The 17,753-nt window shown below is 44.2% G+C and overlaps 1 protein-coding gene across 1 annotated transcript in view; it reads left to right on the top strand.

The window, feature by feature from the left end:
* Positions 1 to 12,543, top strand: part of kitlga (kit ligand a) — a 61,054-nt gene extending 48,511 nt beyond the window's left edge. The window contains exons 3-10 of the mRNA XM_061722443.1: positions 33 to 89; positions 247 to 402; positions 1,330 to 1,507; positions 6,129 to 6,182; positions 7,477 to 7,574; positions 7,725 to 7,834; positions 11,361 to 11,412; positions 11,516 to 12,543. Of these exons, the coding sequence (XP_061578427.1) occupies positions 33 to 89; positions 247 to 402; positions 1,330 to 1,507; positions 6,129 to 6,182; positions 7,477 to 7,574; positions 7,725 to 7,834; positions 11,361 to 11,391 (684 nt within the window). The 3' untranslated portion in view covers positions 11,392 to 11,412; positions 11,516 to 12,543. The remainder of the gene's footprint in view (positions 1 to 32; positions 90 to 246; positions 403 to 1,329; positions 1,508 to 6,128; positions 6,183 to 7,476; positions 7,575 to 7,724; positions 7,835 to 11,360; positions 11,413 to 11,515) is intronic.
* Positions 12,544 to 17,753: the final 5,210 nt, after the last annotated feature.

Below are 17,753 nucleotides of genomic sequence, written 5' to 3'. Positions count from 1 at the left end.
ATAATGCCAATTATAATTGTTTATTTTTACAGAAACAGAATATTCCAAGAGATTACAAAATTCCAGTACACTTCATTCCAAAACAAGAGGTAAGACATCATGAAATTCACCCTGTTGTTAATTACAGGTTTTGAAAGTGGATGACATTGTAATGTTTTGAAGGTTGACATTTGGTAAAAGTGGTCTATCTTTTTAACTTCTCTTAGTGATGTCTCATTTTTGCCATATCTTCTTTTTTCCTTCTAGGGTGGGATGTGTTGGGTAACATTGAACGTCTTCTACTTGGAGGAGAGTTTACAAGGTTTAGCCAATAAGTTTGGAAATATTTCATCCAACAGAAATGACATTAGTATAGTAATCCAAATACTGCAAGAACTGCGGCTCAGAATGGGCGGTTCAGTGGTAAGTTTACATCGTTTTTGCGTTGTGAGCTTTTTGACTAATTGATGCAAAACATTGCCAGGTCAGCCATACCGATTCCCCCATGAAAAGTCGCTTGTGAAATGGGTCTGGTTTTGCTCCCATTTACAGCCATGTCCACTGGTAGAGGAGGAACCAAACCAATCACAACGGGGTGGGGGCAGGTTTTACCCTGTGATTCCTATGAAAGCATCAAAGAGCCATAATTCAAAACAACCAAAAAGGGGGCAAAATTGCTAATAACACCTTCTATCTTGACAACCAACAACTGCCATTCACAATTTTTGATGTCTTTTATTGATGCTAGTCCGGTTGTTGCTCTGCCTGCGGTCCGGAGATTCTGATTGGTTAGATGTCCATAACGATGCTGTTTTTTCTGCATTCGCTCTTGTTCCCAGTTGGGAATCCAACTCAAGTCCAGAGGAACCAGACTAAATATTTGTATTGAAGACAACAAGAATTAGGATGGCTGGCCAGGCTGTGGAAAACATTAATTATTTGGGAAATTGCGTATTTATTTGATCGTTATAATTAGTGTGTCGTTGAGTTTGCTGCATCTTAGGAAGTTGTTTGACAATTCTCAGTTTTGTAGCATTTCTGTGAATCTGTAGCTAAAATCTGTGTTAAGAATGTCATACAGAAGGAATTGGCAATGGATTTCCATGGGCTGCGGTTTACGTCATGTTTCAGCCTCATGGAGCTTACGGTGCAGCCATGTGGCACTCACCACTTACTTAACCGCATGAGGGTCATTTATTCAATTTGTTGCTCACACGTTATGTTACTTACTTACGCAATGTCTGTCCGATGACATTTGTGGACAATAGAAATCCTTTGACTACATTTGTCAACTTAACAGCATGAAGAAAAAGGCTGGAGTTTTTGTGAACTGTGTTTTTGTGCTTACAGGAGCAGATCATGTACGAGTTCGAGTGCCACTACAGGAGGGAGAGGTGGCAGACAGAGAGATACTTTGACTTTGTCAAAGACTTCCTCACAGCTGCACAGAATAAAGCAGATTCAGATGACTGTGATCCTCCTCCCTGTCCCACCACACCATACACAGTAACAGAAGAGTACACACAAGGTGAGCACTTTTCATACGTACAGTAGCCCCCGAATATGTTTGTTTTGACATACATGTACCGGGACACTACGGCAGGTTTGTGCAGCTGTTCAAAAGCTTTCCAGATTCAGAAAAGTAATTATGAAAGAGGAGAAAACAAGTTGGCCCTGTTGTCAGTTAGCATGTGGCCTCCTCGGCTGCGCTTTAACACGATACTACCTGAGCCGCAACATTTGAATTGAACCCTTACCTGTAGTCATAGTTGAGCACTATTGTGGAGTCGCATCGAGGACTAATTGAGACAGTCGCTGTGAACGTTGTAAGCAATTCACAGGGTGAAAAGGGGCTACAGTATATATGGTTCCTCGAAAAACTATGTGGAACCCTTGGTTTTAATTTAATTGAAAATAGATTGTTGGTATTTCCTGTGTCTTTATTGAACACAACTATCAAATATTCAAAGTCCCTGAGAGAAGAAGGAAGGGAAACCTGGAGTTATTACCTGGCCGAACGTTGTCCATGACTTCGGATCTGCACAGCGTCCCTTCAGCTCAGACACATTGTTTGCTGGTAGGAACGGTTCAAGGTCCTTCTACGACATCTCGTGTGATTTCATCCAAAAGGAGGACTTTCTTTCTGGATTTACGTTGATGCCTCAGGTCATTGTCCTGCTGCATCCCTCAATTCCAGCTCAACTTCAGTTGGCGGACATCCATCCTCCGTAGGATATTTTGCTAAGCAAGTCCAAATCATGACGCTCCCTCCATCCTGCTGCGCCTACAGGATGAGGTTTCACTGTCAGTAATCTGTGTATTTTCTGGCCAAACAGAGTAGGATTCTTGTATACAATTTAACATGTATATCCTTTGTCAACAAAGCACTTTCCCATTAGTGTTGCACATCGCAAAGGTACTCCTTGGCGTTTTTCTTTTTTCGAAGCGCTGCCTCCATGATGTTATGCTTTAAACACTTTGTATCTCTGTCCAGTTTTATACAATCGGGAGTGGTTGATCTGGATGCATTCAGAAATTCCTTTCTGCGAGTCTTGCTTCATGTCAGCTGATGCTTCTTATGAACACCAAGATTTTAATCTTGGTGGTGTCTCTCCCAAACTCACTTCAGTCGCTGGAGTCCAGGTGTTGAAACGTTTTAACCCAACTGGCTTTTATTGGCGCAATTCTGCACAGTCAAGAAAAAAAGGGGCTTCAAAAGCACCGCTCGGAAAACTGCGGGTGACGCCACAGGGGGCTGTCCACCTGCTCTCACGTCCAGTTTACGGTCAGAAGAGACCCTGTGGTGATGCTTGATGGTCATTGGATGACGACGCTGAGACATCTGCACACCAGCCTGTACTGGACATTTGGGTATCATGGGGTAACGGGAGAAGAAGCAATGCAGAGAAAGCACATATATCGTTTTGGATCCAGCAGTCTCCGCCAAGGAATTTTGTATATATCATCATTTTGTGGAAACAGTGTGGAGTCGGTCGCGGTCATCCACCCTTGCATCCAGCAGCAGCAACATTACATTTGTCACCCTCTGATAAGCAAAATCGCAACAGCTTATTTCAGAACTTTACTGCAAAGCCTGTCACCTGTGATGTATGTGTCTTTATTCACGCACCAGTGGCTAAAATTCCTGTCAGACCGCAAACTGGAGGGGAGTTTGTTTTCACTGACCGTGGCGTTATCTAGGAGGTAAATCATTCATCATGGGGGTTTTAAAATGACAAAAAGCAGCATATACATATTTATGCTAAATTAGACACAGCTGTGACTCCTTCCTCATCAGGAAAACACTTGGACATAAATTGTCGGACTGACATCCCGTGCGTTATTCTCCCTCAGAAAACGGTTGTAACACCCCCACGGTCCCGTTTCATCCCATCTGGTGTGGCATGCCTTAAGCCAGGGGTGTCCAAAGTTGGTCCTCAAGGGCCCGGTGCCCTGCAGGTTTTAGATGTTTCCCATGCTTTAACGCACCCTGATAGACATGGCTGTGTCATTATAAGAGTTATGCAGACCTTATAGACAAGCTGATGACAAGGATTAATTAAAATCAGGTGTGATGATGCAAGGCAACATCTAAAACCTGCAGGACACGGGCCCTCGAGGACCGACTTTGGACACCCCTGCTTAGGCCAAAGAGAACTACGATATAATAATGTGGTGGGCAAGAGATCTAACAAACTGTCCGACCTTTTCCCGAGTAAAGATGATTCCCTTAAGATGTTTTGATGTCACACTCGTGTGGTGTGAAAACGGCCAGCAATATTGTATTTGGCACTCAAAGTGTATGTACAGGACCTGGACTACTGGCGTGGTATGCAGCTTTATTTAGTGACGGAACTGCTGTGTTTTGGGGATTAATCATAGCTTCCCAGGTGAGAGCGTCGACAGCTGTTTCTGGTTAAAACAGACTCAGATGCATCATTCGGATTAGCCGGCTCATGTTACTGTCAGGAGAAAGATAAGGTCGCTGGAATGGTTTCCAAGCCAACATTCTGCACATGATCTGTGAGCCTTGGTTGAATGCAGAGAATAATTGATCCGTATTTTCTTACATGTTCTCATAAACAAGGAAAAGGGATTTGAATGTGATTGAGTGTGATTTGAGTTTCATCAAAAATAATGTGCTTAAAATGAATAAATAAAATCTACTGGCTTAAGGATCTGGTTAGGAATCCTCCCTGGTGAGGTTTTTGGTCCACGTCCCACTGGGAGGACACCCAGGGAAGACCCAGGACACACAGGAGGGACTATTTATCTCAGCTGGCCCAGAGAAACCTTGGGATCCCCCCATATGAGCTGGATGAAGAAGGGAGTCTTGGCTTCCCTGCTTGACCATGACCCAACCTCTTATAAGTGATGGATGGATGGATGTCTTTGCGTTAATAGCTGGTTGAACCTCCTTTGGCAATAGTGAAAGTGTTCACTACTGAAGTACTCAGGAAGAATTAAGTACTTCAGATCTGCACAATGATCAATGGCTCTCAAGGTCAGTCCACAGCATCTCTTAGGTTGTGGTCTGAACGCGAACTGGACCCCTCCAAACCGTAGATTTATCCATCTCTGAAGTCAGTCAGTGGTGTATTTACCTCCATGTTTAGATCATTGTCCAACCGCATCACCCAACTTCTACCGAGCTTCAGTTGGTGGACAGCAACCTTTATCCTGGTCTTGTTTTGAGAAACTTGGGAATTCACCTTTCTCTCAATGATAGCAAAGGCAGCAAAGCAAGGTATCATCATGGTGCTTCCTCCGCCGTGCTTCATCATTGGGAGGATGTTTTGATGTTCTCTGTGCCTCGTGTTGAGTATCATGAACAATTCAACTCAGCTTCCATATCTTCCATACGGTGGGCTCATGAACAGAGACGTTTGGCAGTTCCAGGGATGTCTTCCACCGTTTAGTTTGTTCCTCGTGGGTTTCTCTTTACCTCATTGAGGATTCCGCGTTGCATCTTTGGAGCCATCTGGGCTGGACGTCGACTTCTAGGAGGAGCAGCTATGATACTTGATTGGTACTGAAAACAGACATCCAATCAGCTGTCAGCTGAACATCTTCAGAGATTTCCATGTGATCCATGGTTCACACCAGCAGATGCTTCTTAAGAGTAGCTAACGTCAGTGTCTTTTATCAACTTAGTCCTAAACCAAAGTTAGTTTTTTTCAATCCAGCATTGACAATGTTAAATGGATGTTTTGAAGGAAGACATTTTAAATTATAACTGTTATTGGCTTAAGCATGTTGTTTATCCATTACTGTGATTTAAATGACAACTGGACCACATTTGCAGAAAACCAGTTAATTCCAAGGGGTTCACATACTTTTTCTTGCCACTGAAGATGTGAAAGACTTTCCAGAGAATGTTATTTCTGATGACAAACATGACTGCTCACTTTCAGTACCGCAAATCATATTTCCTTCTCCGTACATTAGTGGTCGATGTGAAATGTGATGTGCAGATGTCTCAGAACTTTAGAGAACTCTCTGCTGTTGCTCAACACCGCCTCGTTTTTATGTTCGGCTGCTCTGCTTCTTAATATGTGGTGGGAAAGCAGCATCTGTTGACCGCAAATTTCACATGTCCTCCTGAAGCAGTCGCCGAATTCTACCCACAGCATCCCAGCCTCGACCTCACTCCTGCTTGTAAAATTGCCGCCAACCTCTTTGGACCATTGTGAACAGGCTTCATTTAGGTCAGATCTCCTGTGGGCGTTTTGGAGAAGCTTTTATCCTAAACAATGATGTCTTCACAAGAACTTTCCATGATAAAAACTCGAACCGGTTTCAGTGCTTAGACGGCCCTTTGAGGCGCGGCTGAGTCACAGGGCTGAGGGAGGATGTCCCAAGGTAATGCATATGAAAAGAAAGAAAAGGGACGAAACCCGATTGTGTACATGTTGATTACAGAGCAATCTTCCAATCTTCCCAAGCGGTTTCCTTTTCTTTGCCGGGATAGTTGGATCAAGTGTTTAGTGTGTGTTGGAGGGGGGGTAGAAAAGGTGGCGTTGAGCTGACTTTTTAGCACCTGACAATGAAATGTTTTCATCGGACAGTGACGCTCTGCGCTCTCTTGGCTCCTCGTCCCTCCTGTCTCCTAACACCGGACTCTTCTTTTTCTGTGTTTGCTTCTGCAGGGTTAACCACTCCCAGCAGTAAAGGGCCAGAGTGTTTATCGGACTGCTCATCACGTAAGTTTTCAGCTCTTCTATTTAAAGCCAAGTTTCTCACACTGGAATTTTCTGCAGCCGCAGTATTTTTCCACATTTCATAGGATTTATGCTGGTCCGCTTTTTTATTTTCTACAGATTTCTACATCTTTTAAAATAATTAGTTTGCTTCTGTTTGAATCATTATTGGAGAACATGTACATGTATTAACTACTGTACACAGAATACACACCCAAATAATGCTATTTAAGTGATTTAATGTCATTTGAAAACGATAAAAAGCCATATCGGAAACCTGAAATGACAGGATTTACAAGCAGGAACTCATTCATTCATTCTTTATTATACATCAGGGATTGTGGATTTCCTGGCAGGAATAGGTCATTTATTACAATTATACAAGTTATTCTGATTTGAAATATTTTTTTAAACTTCACTTGTGGCCAGATTAGTTTTCAGTGGGTCCTTTAACACTTTAAAAATAGGAAATATTTGAAAAACATAATTTATTGTGTGCAGTGGTTTTATACTGATAAGAAAAAAAACACTGAGTTGTAGGGCCGCCTATGGATGAAGCTTCATGACATTTGGTGTCCTTCCAAATGATGTCATATGCATCAATAACACCAAGTTTTGTTAAGTGTGGATGATTACATCACCGGATGAAGGCCAAAAAGCAACTTTGGGGCACAACCACACTTTTGATTGGTCCGTTCCTTTGAGGACAGCACCAGACACAGGTGTCGTCCTCCAGTCCTGCATGGTCAAGATGTGTCACCTGATTCAAGTCACCACTGCTAAACGTGGATCTAAAAGCTGCTGAATCAGGGGGGGTACTTTGCATTTACTCTTTATTAACTCCTACTACATCATGTCTTAATTTTCCCTGCACCCGTTTGATTGACGGCTGGGCTGGTCTGAGAGCAGGAGATGTCTGCACCGTGAACTTTTCGATCTAAATGAAACATGTCACTGATTCGTCGACATCTGGAAGCCGACTGAGCCGTCACGTCTGCGGAGCATGTTTGTGATTTCACGTCTGAGCAGTTCGGTTTTGTGAAACGAGCTCGGCCCCGTTTTTCTCGTAGCTGCGGTTCATCTGAACTGGCCCTGATGTCGTCAGCCAGCGTTTTCAAAGGAAACAGCCCGTTGCTGAGCAAAGAATGTGGCTCTTTTTATCCCAGTTTGACACCTACTTTTATATACTAGCTCATAAAAAACTATGTCATGATATACCGTGAACCCAAAATGCATAGTAATTGCTGCGTTCCTTTGAGTTTAAAAGGTCATTTATTGGTTTTCTTTTCCGTCTCAGATACACAGCCAAGACTTCTTCCTGAGGTGGTGGAGCAGAGCCTTCTCTCCTTACTCTTTATTCCAATCCTCGCCCTCGTTTTCCTGCTGGTGTGGAAGGTGAGGTGTCCTTTGAACCCCCGTCAGTGCTTTTATTGTCTGATGGGAAGATAGCGCCTTGTTCGTCGGAATACATAACAGCTGCTGGCAGCTTTTGAACTTCCCGCACATGCGGCCAGAAAACTGACCTTTTGTTTTCCAACCCCACAGGTCAGATCACGAAGGAGCGAGGAAGATTCTCAACAGAACTCTGGAGAGAGAGGACAATTCACAGGAACAGAAGGGACGGCACCTCCGCTAGATGCTGAAACATCAGAAAAGTGAGAGCATGTGTGTGTGTGGGTGTGTGTGTGTGTGTGTGTGTACACATGGTCCTCCACAACATGATCAAAACTTTTTTTTCTTTCTTCACCTCTAAGTTCTCTCTGATGTTGTGCTTCATCTACATTACTTGGTTTTTTTATTTATTTTTTATTGGACTGTTGCCTCACAGCAAGAAGGTTCCCGGTTGGACTCCTGGGCCCGGCGGTTCCCTCCGAATACTCTGGGTTCCTCCCACAATCCAAACAACATGCGCATTAGTTTGATTGATAGCCCGTATGTGTGTAACATGAGCGTGTGCGGTTGTTAGTCGTGGACGTGGCCCCATGATGGACTGGCCACCTGTCCAGGGTGGACCCCTGCCTCTCACCTGTAATGAGCTGGGATGGGATCCAGCAGACCCCCGTGACCCTGCAAAGGATAAAAGGGAATGGGTGGATGGATGGATGCATGGATGGATGGATGGATGGATGGATGGATGGATGGATGGATGGACGGACGGATGGACGGATGGACTTCTCATAAAAGTGAAATCGGAGGAAAAAGAGGACCATTAAAGACCATTAAATATTGCAAGTTGATGAAAAGCACGTGTGCGTTGGAATGAGGAATATGCAGAGTGAAAATAACGGGGGTGTGGTTCTAGAGAGAAGTGGCTTTTAGCACAGAAGGTGGAAAGACTGTATATTATAGCCGTAGGTCTGGACTCTCTTTTCTTTCCCCCCCTCTGGAATTGTAATACTAAATCACTGTTGGATCTCTTTTATGGGCGCCATGGGACTTTTCTGCTTTGGGGCGAGTAACATATTTAGGAGAAATTGGGCAAAGAAAAATAACTTGATAAAACTTCATAAAAAGTCAAAACTGATAAAATGTGACTTGCACAGATGTGAACACATTTGTTTATACTCTTGAAAAGGCCCTTGACTCTGCTCAGCATAAATGTACCTCTGAGTTTTGACTCTGCTGAGTATTTTACACGCTAACAAACAGAAGTGATCGCTCTCTGAACCTGGTACACTGTTAGGGGTAGAGTTAGGGGTATTGTAAGGTTAGGAGTGGGGTTAGAGGTAGGTAGGGGTATCATAAGGTTAGGGGTGAGGTTAGGGTTAGGGTTAAGGTTAGGGGTAGGGTTAGAATTAGGGTTAGGGTAAGGGTTAGGTAGGGGTATGGTTAGGGGTAGGGTTAGAATTAGGGTTAAGGTTAGGGTTAAGGTTAGGGGTGGGGTTAGGGCTAGGGTTAGGTAGGGGTATGGTGGGGGGTAGGGTTTGGGTTAAGGTTAGGGGTAGGGTTAGAATTAGGGTTAGGGGTAATGGTTAAGGTTAGGGGTGGGGTTAGGGGTAGGGTTAGGGGTAGGGTTAGGTAGGGGTATGGTTAGAATTAGGTTTAGGGGTAAGGGTTAAGGTTAGGGTTAGGGGTGGGGTTAGGGGTAGGGTTAGGTAGGGGTATGGTTGGGGGTAGGGTTTGGGTTAAGGTTAGTGGTAGGGTTCAGGGCAGGATTATAGTTAGGGTTAGGGGTAGGGTTAGAATTAGGGTTAGGGGTAGGGTTAGGTAGGGGTATGGTTAGGGGTAGGGTTAGAATTAGGGTTAAGGTTAGGGGTGGGGTTAGGGCTAGGGTTAGGTAGGGGTATGGTTAGGGGTAGGGTTAGAATTAGGGTTAAGGTTAGGGGTAGGGTTAGAATTAGGGTTAGGGGTAATCGTTAAGGTTAGGGGTGGGGTTAGGGGTAGGGTTAGGTAGGGGTATGGTTAGAATTAGGGTTAGGGGTAAGGGTTAAGGTTAAGGGTGGGGTTAGGGGTAGGGTTAGGTAGGGGTATGGTTAGAATTAGGGTTAGGGGTAAGGGTTAAGGTTAGGGTTAAGGTTAGGGGTGGGGTTAGGGGTAGGGTTAGGTAGGGGTATGGTTGGGGGTAGGGGTTGGGTTAAGGTTAGGGGTAGGGTTCAAGGTAGGGTTATAGTTAGGGTTAGGGGTAGGGTTAGGACCCCTGACTCTGTTCACTGGAGCCGAGCCTCTTTCTTGTTTCAGGGTAGGGTTAAGGTTAGGAGTGGGGTTAGGGTTAAGGGTTAAGGGTAGGGTTAAGTAGGGGTAGATAGGGTCTTTCTTGTTTCACAGTAGGTACATTTCATGTGAAAGCTTCATCTTTTCCGTGCATGGACGTAGCACTGATGAGACGAGCCAAAGTTGTTTCATCAGCCCAAAGGAAATTCTCCCAGAAACTTTAACATGCACTTTACAAGTTTAGTGTGGCTTTTTTATTTGTTTACTCGTCCTTTAATAGTGGAAGAAATATTGGACCCACATGCAGGAGAGACAGTTGTTTTATTTAACACAAACTGGTGTTGTAACAAGTTTAAAATAGCAGGAGAACAAAAGCAAAAGGGCAGAAAATGAGACTAAAACATAAGCCAACAGGGAACCAAGATCGAACCCTCAAAACCCTAACAGCTGGGTTTTTTTCCAAGGAGCCGGTTGCTGCCGAAAAACACGATGGATGGTGTGTGGTACCTTGACCTGGGTCTTTTCAGAGTTTCTTATCACGTCCCGGAATGTCGGCTGTGGTCGCATGGACCTTATACTCCTAAATAACGTTATCTGCCGTCACAGAATAGCAAAAGCTGCCTGGAGAAGGGCCTCAACCACAACTTTTAACAGTCGACTGTAAAACGTTCTCCGTGACCTCTCTCCTCCGTTTACGTGGGTCCATGCTCAGCGTGGTGCTCGCAGAGACACCACATGACACAGTTTCCTGAGATATTTCATACCCATCCATCAGAACTGGACTGAACTCTTGATTCAACCGAAGGCGAAGTTCATTTCAGCTCTGTGCGTCCTGAAACTGTCGTGGTGAAGCAGTCTGACTGCATTCACCACAAATGCAGTCTGACTGCATTTGTATAAGATTAATTAATTATATGATATAATAGGCTGTTGTCTCTGGCATAATTCTGCCGTGAACGGAGTCATGAGGAGGCTCTGCTGTGATGTGATTAGAGAACGCCGGCAGACTTGCAGGAATGTGCACGGACACGCCAAATAACCAGTCATTGAAGCAGTGTGAAGAATGTCCCAAATGTCAGAGAGAAAAGGCATCTTCTTCTAAAACTCTCTTCGCTTCAGAGGCCAAAAAACCTGAACAAGACCTCACAACTGAACCACTGGGGTCCAGTTTAGTCCCAACTCGGCGAGCGGTTCTCAGAGCGCATCATTGTCACCCGTTATCTTTGAAGAAAGAAAACTACCCACTTAAATGATTTGCTGAGAAAATCATGACAAGCCGAAATCTCTTCACTTCATCCTGCAGTGATGCATTTCACCACGGGACCCGTGTTCAGATCGTTTCAAGTCCACCAATTTGAACTGAGACGTCACCTGACTTCCCTGTACCTAATCGCCAGAACGTGACATGCTTTTGTTTCCGTGATGAGAGTTTGACTCTTGTCATGTGGAAGTCATTTCTTCTGTTGAGGATGTTTTCTTTCTTGAGTGATCGAGTCTGAGACTTTCTTTTTTCTTTCTGTCTCATTGCAGAAACATGCTGACCATCGCTGAGACCGTGTAAAGTCCTTGATCAGCCTAATCAGTGAGTTTTCCCGCAAATGCCTGACAAGAAGCTGGAAGATGAGGAAATAATCGTTGTCTCACCTCCATTTCTGACATCTCTCCTCACGTTTCTCCCCCCGCAGGACTCTTTCCTCTCTCTTTTGGTGTCCAACGGTGAAAAACACTCCTGAAACAGAGGTGAATGGCCCGTTCTGGACTGCTCTCCAGATTCACGGTGGCAAAGTAACAGTCGCCATCACCACAAGTCCTCTGGTTATATGTCTCCTGATACTGTTTGGACGCTTGCCTTTCTTATAAGACTGTATTAACCCCCATGCTTTCAAAAAGAGTTTAGCTGATAGCCAACGTCCCCCCTTCCACCTCCCCACCCCCACCCCGGATTCTCCGGCCGCCACTGATCATCCATCAGAACCGTCTGGGGAAAAACGGGGCACGTTTCTCCGGGTCTGCCTGACTTTTAGGGCCCACCACTGTATCTTCAGAGAGAACAAAGCAGCGAGTAAGTGATGCCTTTTGCGACATCTTTTACTGACCTGAGGCGTGAATTACTACCTCTGATGACCCTCATGTTGACCGTATCCTCAGCAGCTCCCTAGTTTGGTCCGAGTCCGGGCGTTTCCAAAGAAAATGGTGTTAAGCGTGGTAGTTCCCGGGTGTGATCACGTTGTCTTGACAGGTATGAACCCATAGAGGTGTGTGATGTATTTATTTATTGGTGGTAGCGCTCGCCTGCTGCTCATCTTACAGTTGAAGTGTTTCAGGCAATCATGTAAGAGCACCTTTACTAACAGGTCACGTTTAAAGACCGATCTGTGTACTAACACATTGTAACCCCCCCCCCATTAAAAAAACCTCACCATGCTCCAGAATAAACATTTGTAGATTGTTGTTGGCTTATGCAACTTGGATGATTTAGAATGTGTGAATTGATTACAAAGAGAAAAGACATATATATTTATAATAAAACGTGCTGCTTTGACTAACTTCCACTGAGATGATAGAAATCTGCAGCGACATTCTGCTCATGAGCATCAGGGATGACTGCTGTGGATCCACTTTCTTTTGTAACTCCAAGTGCAGACATCAGGCACGCAGGCGACGAGGATGAGCCTCCCAATCCCTGAGCCTCCCGATCCCAGGTCCTTCCCGATCCCAGCCCCCTCTTGACCCCTGAGCATCCCGATCCCAGCTCCCTCCCGATCCCTGAGCCTCCCGATCCCAGCTCCCTCCCGATCCCTTAGCATCCCGATCCATGAGCCTTCCCATCCCAGCCACTTCTTGATCCCAGACTGCTCCCAATCACTAAGCCTCCTGATCCCAGCCCCCTCCTGACCCCTGAGCCTCCCAATCCCTGAGCCTCATCTCGATCCCTGAGCCTCCTGATACCAGCCCCATCCTGACCCCTGAGCCTCCCAATCCCTGAGTATCCCGCTCCCAGCCCGCTCCCAATCTCTTAGGCTGCCGATCCCTGAGTCTCACGATCCCAGCCCCTTCTTGATCCCAGCCCGCTCCCAATCACTAAGCCTCCCGATCCCAGCCCCCTCTTGCCCCCTGAGAATCCCGATCCCAGCCCCCTCCTAATCCCAGCCCAATGCCTTGATTTTTTTCCCAACACTTTTCTCACCTTTGTAGTCTGAGAGAGATTTTGAAGGCCAATCCTCTGGAAAAGGTAAAGAAAAAAATTTAAATAAAAAAAAAGTATAAGCAGAAATAATATAATTGAATAAACAAATAGCCTAAAGTGTAATTTTCATATAAAATATCTTCTTCTTTTTTTCTCTTCTAACTGTTTGTACAGTAATTATCGGTGTAAATTTAACTCATCCAGCCTCAACTGTTCACTCCGAAGGTTTAATCTGCTCCTGCCGACCTTGTCCTCTAATAAAACTCCTCAGAAACTCCCTGACGCGCTGCGTTTATCAGAGTCAAAGAATCTGCATCTTGAACACGTTTGTAGTCCACACAGCTGATCAGGTGGGAATGCCGTGCGAACCTAAATCTTAGTTTTGCCTTAAAGCTGCGCCGCAGCTCTCCATCGGAGGGAATCCCCGTCATCTCATCCCCGCAGTGAACTGCTGTGACCTTCAGATGCTCTTTGAGCTCTTTAAAACAGTCGACACCGAGGACGTTCAACCTGCAAGTACTAACCTGCAGCACCTGCTGAAGCTCTCAGGCCCGCATCGACTCAGGCCCGGTAATGGGCCACGTAAGCCTTTCTTCACTCTGAGATCTGATAAGACAGGAAGTAAAATCGCCTCCGCTCGGTCAGAACAGATCTTGACGGAGGGATGAGAAGACTAAAAAAAAATTAAAAGAACAAGGCAGGTGACCCTGCTCACATCAGAACCAAGTAGAACAATAATGGATCCTAAATTAGAATCCAATTATTAGAGGAAAAAAAAAAAGTGGGATGCTGTGCAAAATGTAAACAGTGAAAACCTTCCTGCTGCTATTTGAGGCCAAATATGACGACTGGATTCCCTCTGGCAGCTCTTTGGGTCATATCCGGTCCCCATCTGGGTCTAAAAGTGGCCTGCAGATACAGCCCCCCAGTGGGTTTGTCCAGTTTCCTGAGTGGGATCTACCCACAAAACACCGAAACCATATCAGACCCAAACCATTTGTCCATTTCAAACCCAAGCTCCATGTACAGGGTGCAAGGTAGCCAACTCTCAACTCCAGAAGGACATATTATAAGCTGTAGGCTTCCAGAAATCATGCAGAACTTGGCTGGCCTGCATCTGAATGATAAAATCTATTTCATGGTCTTGGGAATGAAGATGTGAAGCATGAAAGTCACCGCTCTCTTCTGCTACGAGGTGGGGGGGGGGGGGGGGGGGGGGGCGGGGGCAGCAGTGCCTGAGGAAAAGGCTTCTTGCACATCTTTAAGAAAGGGGTATATACATGTTTTTTAGACAACATATGCACCCAGCGAGACGCCTTCCCGGATAAACCCTGAACTGTCGCCAGACTTTTCACGATATTCAAACATCTGGAGCAAAACAAATACAACAGATGACCCAGGACTTTTGAGCAGCTTCAGTCCTATATCACAGAAAAACAGAACGGAGGGAGTGCTACATAGTGGTCTGATGTTTATTTGCCCAAATCTTTTGCATTTTGTTTTTGACATTTTACACAGCGTCCCACCTTTCTTGTTTTGGAGCTTTGGAGTTGTAAGAAAACGATCAAAACTTTTGATATCAGTCATTAAAGAGTCAGGCGTGTGAACAGGACACATGGGCTGCGACTTTTCCCGTCAGGGAACTAGGGGGGCGATGAGAGAGGTGGCCGTTTCTGTATCATATTTGTGGTCTTACATTGTACCATGTTCATCTTCGGTTTTGTGCCTTGTTTGATTAGTGTGATTGACTCGTGTGTGTAAATGTCACTCATTCATATTTCCTAGAAGTAGCAGGAACCACCAGACACCATTCCCCTCGTCTCTCCTCTGTCAAACGAGCGTTTAGTTGGCTTGACCTGTGAGCAGTTATGATTTGGTACAGAATTTGCTTCGGTGTTTGAAAAGTGTGTCAGCTGAACAAATCGCAATGGTTGTAACATTTCTGTTCACGTTACATTTTAACCTTTCTGTGACCTTTTTTTTTTTTTTTTTAGGAACCACTTCAGCTAACTGCTTGTTTCCTGTATATTTGGGACTATGATATGTTTGGGACTTTTTTCTTATAAGAAACAAGAGTATACTGTGCAAAAATTGAATCCGTGTTTGACAAAAAAAAAAAAAAAAAAAAAAATCAAAAAGGAAAAAGAAAAAAAAGGTATACCACATTGGTGTTCATATAGTTCAGATCAGCAGTACCTTTCAGCATCAATAGCTGGAACTTTTTGGTGTGGTAAAGTATTGTTTATTTTGTTGAACCGCAAGATAATATTGTTCATTCAAAAATGCATTTTTAATGAAAAGTATGAGTGATACGTGATCTGTGCCATATTCTCTATGGCAGTTTTTATTGAGCTGAGTATGTGTTAGAGAGATGATCCACATTTATGTAGCCTGGCCGCCCACATCCATTCTGTCTCGTGAAATGGGTCTGGCACACCTCCCATTCACAGCCGTTTCCACTGGTACAAAATGTACCGAATCAATCGTAGCGTCAAAATGACAAATAGTAACAAATAACCCTTTTTTTAATTGCAAAACGACTGCCCGGTTCAACTCAACTGGCTCCTCTCAGAGTGGAAGAGCAGCGACATCCCTTCGAGCTCCTCCTGAATGGCGGTGCCTCCCACCCGCTCTCAGGAAGACTCCAGCCACCCTGCAGGGAAAGCTCATTTCAGCCACTTGTATAAACAGCTTCATTCTTTCACAGTTTGACGAGTAAACTGAGAGCCCGGCTGCCTTTTGGCTCAGTCATGACTGCGGACGCCCACCCCGATCCGCTACAGTCGTGCCTGACAGGTGAACAAGACCCCACAACAGTAAAAGTCCTCCAGATGAGGGACCTCCATCCCAAACCTGGAGAGGAAAGTCCATCTTTTTCCAGCTGAGATCCACGCTCCCAGAGTTGGAGGTGCTCCTCCTTTACTGGCCTGGTTGCCATGCTACATCTCTGATTGGTCCTATGCCCATCTGGTGCATCTGTTGGCACTGCTCCCAGAAATCAAACGTGAACCAGAATAATTGTTTGTATCAAAGTGGACAAGAATTAGGAGGGCTGGCCAGGCTACATTTATGTCCACAGTACTTCAAGAAGAAACATTAGAGAATAATGGACAGTTAAAGTACTGTGATTTTGAATCTTTTAGACACTTATGTCTACTCCAAGATGCATTTTTGAAAGAACTGTTGAAATATACTATCTATGACAGTTTAGACCTGGCTTTCTCTCCCATCATGTTTAGGTAGAACCCTCTCCATTAACACCATTACATGCAGTATCCAGTATTCAGACAGAGACGCAGGTTAGTCTAGCCAAAAGCTAACAAACAAGGCATACTACGTCAAAAGTTGCTTTTTTATACATAGTCTATGAATATATTGAGCTGTAACAGGTCTAAGCTGTGAACAAATACAAATAAACTACATGGTCTCCCATTTTCCTGTCTATGTGAGAGCCGGAAATTGTCAGCGCGACTGATGCATGGTGGCCAGAAGCCAAGCAATTACATGCATTAGTCGAAAGAATGACTGCCCCAAAATACTGTTCCTGCGTGGGTTGTTGTGCGCTCTGAGAGAGAGCGGAGCTGCACACCCGACAGTGCTTTTGGGCACGATTGATCCACTGATCCGTCCCACTGAAGTGGGAGAATCTAATGGCTCTCGGCAGGAAATAAGTCTGGGTGCCAAAAAGTAAATGGAATTATTGCCCAGTTGGTATTCTGGGTGAAAACTCTACTGTATTCTGTATTTTTGTATAAATGTAAACAAACATATATGAAACATGAATAAAGTACATGTATCCAAATGTTATTGGATGATTTGTTTTGTTTGTGTTTCATTTAAGTGGGTATGTTATAAAAGGGATAAGAGTCGGGATGCATTTCAGGTGGAGGGCTGATGATCGCCAACGAGCCACAAGTGGAAAAAAACAAGTGTCACTTTGAGAGTTAGATGTAATTTAAATTAAACCATTGTAACCTGTACAATTTTAAAAAAATTAGTCACCCCTCTTTCAATCATATATTCTGTGGTCACGGGTGCATAGAACCGCAGATGACACACAGAGACCTGAGAATCTACCGTTCGTTTATCCTCCAAATCGGTTGAATGACATTAACGAAGTTTGACTCTGAGGTAAAAAGGTAAAAACATACCATAAAACCAAATGCCATAGGATGATATACCATAAACAAAGCCATAAAATACAAGATATAAAAATGTTTAAATTAGATCAAGACAATCATTAGAATAATGATAAAACAAAAAATAAGAAAAAAAACCCCACAATATCTAAGGCCCTACATGCCTTACTCAGCTTGCATAATTTTAAAGTCTATGACTGGACAAATAGAAAAAAAAAGTATGTTTTATTTGGAGGGGGTTAAGAGGAGAAAAACATCTTATGGGCAGGTGACACCAAACGAGACTCGTTGTGTTCCTAATAGCCAGGAACATGTTGGGCAGAAAAGCCTCAGACCCATCAAGCACAGCAGTGAAGTGCTGATAATTTATTATATACATAAAAAAACTAAAATAACAGCAAATCTATCAAAAAATAATAAAAGAAACACAATATTTGACTGACTTAAGCACAACTTAAATATTGTGGCAGGAGCTCAAAGAGAGCTTTGTATAAGCGAATTCCCAAAAACCTCAATGATGTGAAGCAACGTTGTAAAACAAATGGACTAGGAAAAAACAAGAGAGGAGACCGAGGAGGCATTTCTCCACAACCACAT

Source organism: Cololabis saira, chromosome 5 (genome assembly GCF_033807715.1).
Source record: "Cololabis saira isolate AMF1-May2022 chromosome 5, fColSai1.1, whole genome shotgun sequence".
Taxonomy (NCBI): Eukaryota; Metazoa; Chordata; class Actinopteri; order Beloniformes; family Belonidae; genus Cololabis; species Cololabis saira.
The sequence above is the reverse complement of the archived record's forward strand: the minus strand, read 5'-3'. Positions and strand labels throughout refer to the sequence as shown.